General features: G+C 46.4%; 1 protein-coding gene across 1 annotated transcript in view; it reads right to left on the bottom strand.

The window, feature by feature from the left end:
* Nucleotides 1-378: 378 nt before the first annotated feature.
* SCML1 (sex comb on midleg-like 1 (Drosophila)) overlaps nucleotides 379-5,701 on the bottom strand; it is a 10,505-nt gene continuing 5,182 nt past the window's right edge. The window contains exons 5-7 of the mRNA XM_004690076.1: nucleotides 2,456-2,963; nucleotides 1,362-1,495; nucleotides 379-513 (exon numbers count right to left, since the gene is read on the bottom strand). Of these exons, the coding sequence (XP_004690133.1) occupies nucleotides 379-513; nucleotides 1,362-1,495; nucleotides 2,456-2,963 (777 nt within the window). The remainder of the gene's footprint in view (nucleotides 514-1,361; nucleotides 1,496-2,455; nucleotides 2,964-5,701) is intronic.

Below are 5,701 nucleotides of genomic sequence, written 5' to 3'. Positions count from 1 at the left end.
ACTTGACTCTTTAAAGGTTCTTCTAAGGAAAACGCATGGATTTCATTAGAGAACTTGTCGATCCCTGACATTTGCTCTTTGGGATTTAGCTCATTTGGTTCTTTACATAAACTTCATGGTACACTGTCTGTTTCCCACATGGAAAGTATTTGTAAACTATACAATATCATCAATAAAGAGAGACAAAGAATAAACTACCGATTTGAATATGCTAATAACTAAATGTTAACTGAAATATAAACAGATTCTGCCATTCTGGTTACTGTATATTATAAAGGAACAAAATACTCCACAACAATTTCTACAGGCAGAAAAATAACTGTCGAAAGAGCCCTGGTCTTTCCAGAGTTGAGACCAATCTAAATCTATAGACATTTCTTAGTTGTCAAAGTATTTTTCATTTTTAAGCTTTTCAATGTAGTGGTCCAACTTCACGGCCGGCCCCAGCTTCAGCCCCATGTACTTCATCATCATGTCACTCTTGAGTAGTAGCAGGGCCTTCCCGTCAATGTCCTGGCGGAAAAGCAAGTGACAGTCAGGAATGATGCTTTTCGTGTTAATCCCAAGAGTAACTTCTTTATAAGAACATATGTAATACCAAGCAGACAGCAGCTCATTCCAGATGCATATTTTCTGACTTGCATCTGCCTTATTAAAATGATTAAAAATGGAATTTGTACAGTGAGGCAACCTTGGATCATTTACAAATGTATTACAAATGTATTGCAAATTTTAGGAAAATGTTTGGATGAATTTTAACCTACTATCTTAAAATTTCCTAAGCATCAAACTATCTACTTCTAAGCACTGTGTGCTGAGTCAAATCCTCCACGGCTGTGACAAGGTGTGCAAGCTAGGAATGGCGGGAAATGATGTCAGGCGGTCGCGAGCTGCTCGGAGGGCTGGGACGGGAGCCGCTGGCACCAGCGCTGCGCCGCCACCTTGCCTGGCGAAGCCACGTCCGCCTGCACTGGCGAGGGCATGGAGGGGGCGCAGGGCTGTGGTCGCCACAGGCAGGAAAGACCACAGGAGTGTCACTGGAGCGTGACAAGGCAGCCTCCTAAAATTCTTTCTTCCGTTAAGTGGCCAAGCTACACTGCTGAAGCAAACTATGACTTATGACTTCGGGTTTAAAACTAAAACTACGTTAATCGTAGATTACTATTCTCAAAAGACCGGTTATAGTACTGACTTGGTCCAGTACTTTCTATCCATTTTCTACTAAGTAAAACTAGGCACTCCAGAGATGTGACTTTGTGTGGAAAAATGAGTAGACAGGCCCCCCACAGCAACCCAACAGAAGGGCTGCGCTGAGGCGCGCAAAGGCACTGTGCAGGAAGGCCCCCCGAGAGAGACATTACATGTTCCCTGAAGAGGTCGACGACGGGGGCAAGTGTCTGGTGGTCAGTATGCTTCAGAAACTTTATCACTTCATCCACTGTCCAGGTTGAAGGGTCCTCAGGGAAGGGCTGTAGGTCATTTTCTTCTGGTGATTCTAGTGTTGTGGGGGAGGGGGGAGGGAGAGAATAAAGACAAATCAAACTCGACCTGATCATTACCCTGAAGGAAGGGATGTGAGGTAGGGAATGATGGTCTTGCTCCTGGAACCTTCTGCTAAGTACCCCAGCCAGGCCCAGGACTCCAAGTGTAAAATCCAGTGAAAACCTAAATAAAATGATGTGAGGTAGGCTACCCAAGAGAGCCCCATCTGACCTCCCCCAAACACCAAAAGTAGCTTTTGAAGTTACCTTAAAGTTTCAAAGATCACAGAACACATTGAGCAATCTGAGGCTGTTTGGCCCAGTCAGATACAGGAAAGATCTAATCTCAAGGCTTATCTGAATTCTGAAGGAAACCGGATTTTTTGTTTATTTGTTTAGTTGGTCAAAAATGACTTCAACATTATATTGAATACCTCTTTCAAGGTTAATTGCATCGTAAAACATATTTTGGTTTAGATGTTTAAAAAAGAAATAACTAGGACATGAAATAAAGTAAGTGTTCCTACTTCAAAGAGTCGAACTGCACTGTTCACTAAATTATGCTGAAATATCTCCGGTTCCAAACAAGTATTCATTTACTTACACAACAGAGCGGAGACGCCATGAAGTTAGTGTGGTGACAGAAGTGGGTTTTGCAACTTGCTAGGATGTCAACATAAAGTTGATCTTTTGGGGGGTTAATTAAGACAAAAGGGTCCTGTTTCTTTCCTATCATCTGGGCTCTGGCTATCTTAGGAGCATTCTCAGTATTTAACCAGGGGAGAAACAGAAGATTACAAAACTCGCAAGGGGATCATGGCAGTCGTGGAGCAGAGGCACATCTGCTGCCCAGCACAGTGCCCGGCACGTAGTACTAGCCATCGGGATCAGCACCCAACAGCAGCCTCAACACAGGAGAGCAACAGCTTGCAGCAGGGTGTGAGGAAGCGGACTGCAGCACATGTCACACTCACCAAAGGTGGCCGGGATGCAGAGAGACGGAGCTGCACACGGCCCCTCCGGAGCTGGGTAAGCCATCGTCCCGGGGCTGCGCACCAGGCCTGGTTCCTCCTGATTGCAAGCACTCACAGACATATCTGCAGCTCGAGATGGCGAGTAGAGACTGATGATGCTGCGAGCCCCAGGACTGTCAAAGCAGGGCCCCGGGGCTGGGTCAGGTGTGAAACAGGGCCGGTATGAATGTGAGGCCATGAGAGGAATTGTTGGACTCTGGCTAAGGACCAGGTCATGGACCTCGTGAGGTGAATCTAGGTCATGTTCGAAGGACTCATCTGACTGGAAAGGGGTTCCCACAGTGTTGCTCTGGGAATCATTAATTATTTGGCTGTCTACTGGCATAGTTGGGCTGTAACTTTCAGGGTAGGAGAACACAGCCGGAGGCCCCTTCTTCTTCATTTTCAGGAATTTAATCTTTTTAGAAAGCATGTAGCTATAATTTCTGTACGCATATCCAAGTAGTTTCTGAAATGACACAAACCAACAGAGTAAAAAATGGAATAAGGGAAACCCCAAGGTGGCAGAAACACTGTGTGGGGTCCCCGGTAAGATGGCCCCAGCCCAGTGCAGGTGGGAGGGGCCGTGTCCAGTGAAGAAGTCCTGGTGGGGCCTCCAAAGCAAGAACCCATGGAGATGGACCCGCAGCAAAAAGCACCATGAGCTTACCATGGTCTGAGAAAAAGTCTCCAGAAGCCAACATGAAGGCATGAAACATCTACATGTCCTGCCACATGCAGGGTTCAAAACTGCCATCACGAGACAACTCAAAGAAGTGGAAGAAAATTTAAAGAAACGAATGAATGACCTAAGAAACAAAATTAACAAAAGATCAAAACAGAAGCACCAAAGAAAAATGTAATGGAAATACAATGTAAAAGGGTCAACAGAGAAGATGAATACCGGAGAAAGCCACGGAAGTAAAACAGACAGCTCAGGAGAACAAACCAGTGAACTTAAAGATCAGAAAGCACAAAGAAACCAGGTGGAAAAGGAGAGAGAAGAAGGGCGGAGGAAGAACACTTGGAAAACTATTCACCTACACAAGGAAAAGTAATCGGAGAATAAAGGGTACTGCAGAGGAGGGCAAGAGAAAGCGAACAGAGGGCTTGTGCAAAGAAACAGCAGAGAACTTCCCAAGCCTGGAGAAGGAAACAGACACAATGTATGAAAAAAAAGAGAATACCAGGTACGCAAGCATCATGAGGCCTCTGTGGTGGTGCAGGGGTTAAGTCTCAGCACTACAGTCCACAGCCACTGCAGCAAGAGTTCCACCCCCGCCAGGGAGTGACCCACAGGGTGCAGCAGACTTCCCCTGTCTCGCCTGCTGTGCCCCTCAGCAGTGGACTTCAGTCACACATCCACCTGGTCTCCTCCCCACTCTGTCTCTGGTGAGTCCTCACACCGCCCTACCTTTGGCCTGTACCCCAAGTTCTTGTGTGCACACCTAAATGGATCTCAAAATTCACAGTCATGCCATCCTAAGGGCTCAAGACAAAGAAAGGCTTTTCTCAGACAAACAGATGCTGAAGGAGTTTGCAAAAAGCAGACCCACTCCAAGAAATGTTGAAAGGAGTTTCATCTCTAAACCAAAGAAGGGAGAAGACACAAAGAACTGAACAAGGACATAAACAGCACCATAAAAATAAGGATAAAATGGCAGCAACAGACTTTCATGTGTTGATCATTACTCTAAATGTAAATTGGACTCACCAATTAAAAGACAGAGTGTGAGTGTCTGCCTGGGTTAGGAAGAAGTATCCAACTTTCTGCTGTCACCAGGAAATGCACCTGAGCTCCAAAGATAAAGATAGCTGAGGGCAAAGGGGTGGAAAATAACCCTACAAGTGAAGGGGACCCAAAGGAAGGCAGGGACAGTCACAGTTATATCAGATAAAACAGACTTTCAGCCAAAAAAGGCAACAGAGATGGACACTCTCATGATTAAAAAAAAAATTATACCAGGAAGGCACAACACTCATCAGCAGATATTCACGGAAATGAGAGAATATCAAAAAATAAGAGACAGTTACTATAAAGTCTAGAAACAGACACTGGAAAAGGTGCATTAGCGGCAAGAGACTTCAACACTCTCCTTTCAGCAGTGGCCGGACTGGCCAGACAGAAAACAAGGAGGGGCCCGGCAGCCTCAAAAAGAGACTTAGACAACAGGGCACTGCACCCCCAGACGCTGAATACACGTTTGTGAATTCTGCTCCAGCAGTAAAAAGGGCAATACAGTTGGGACTATACCACACTAAAATGTTTCTGTACTGTAAAACAAACCATCCCTAAAACAAAGAAAAAAAGGCCCTACTGAATGGGAGAAAATATTTACATACCATGCTTCTGACAAGGGGCTCACATCTATAAAGAATCCATATTAAAAAAACCACCACCATAGAATGGGCAGAGCAGTTAAACAGGCTTTTAGCTTTGGAGAGTTAAAAATTTCTCCAAAGACACACAGATGGCCAACAGTTATCACGGTCAATTATCAGGAGGAAATGCAGAACGAACCCCACTGAGAGACCACCGTGTCCCTCCGAGAACGACCCCGACCCAAAAGCCCAGGAACAAGGGCTGTGAGGATGCGGCGAACAGCAACGTGCGCGGTCGTGCGGGCGCAGACTGGCCCAGGCCTACGTGAAACAGTGCGGAGGTTTCTCAAAACATTAAAAACGAGCTGCCACAGGACCCAGCATTCCACTCTCGGGTATCTGCACGGAGAATGAAAAAGAAACCCTGGCGGAAGCACGCACTCCCATGTTCCCGCACACTACATACAGTAGGGTGACTACATACTACATACTACATACAGTAGGGTGACTATGGCAGTGTTCACCCCCAAATACAGACGGGGGTGCAACAGTGCAACAGTGAGTGTGCAACATAGACACATGGTGGGGCCACTCAGCTACCGAGAAGGAGCGCCTCTTGCCAGCTGCGGCAATGCAGGTGAAGCTGGAGAGGATGACGCGAAGTAAAGCAGGTTACGAGGAAAAAGACAAATACTGGATGATGTCACTTCATGTGAAAAATACAGAGACCAGAGGAAGGGTCTGATCAAGTCAAACCAAGAACCAGCTCTCCAAGGATGGCCACAGAACTGAGGCCACTGGAAGTGGGAGGGGGGAGAGGGATGAGAGCTAAGCCCGGAAGCAGCACAATGGCCTCGGAGGAGCAGGGGAGGAGCAGGGGGGAGG

This window comes from Condylura cristata, unplaced genomic scaffold (genome assembly GCF_000260355.1).
Source record: "Condylura cristata isolate star-nosed mole 26May11 unplaced genomic scaffold, ConCri1.0 scaffold00027, whole genome shotgun sequence".
NCBI classification, from domain to species: Eukaryota; Metazoa; Chordata; class Mammalia; order Eulipotyphla; family Talpidae; genus Condylura; species Condylura cristata.
The sequence above is the reverse complement of the archived record's forward strand: the minus strand, read 5'-3'. Positions and strand labels throughout refer to the sequence as shown.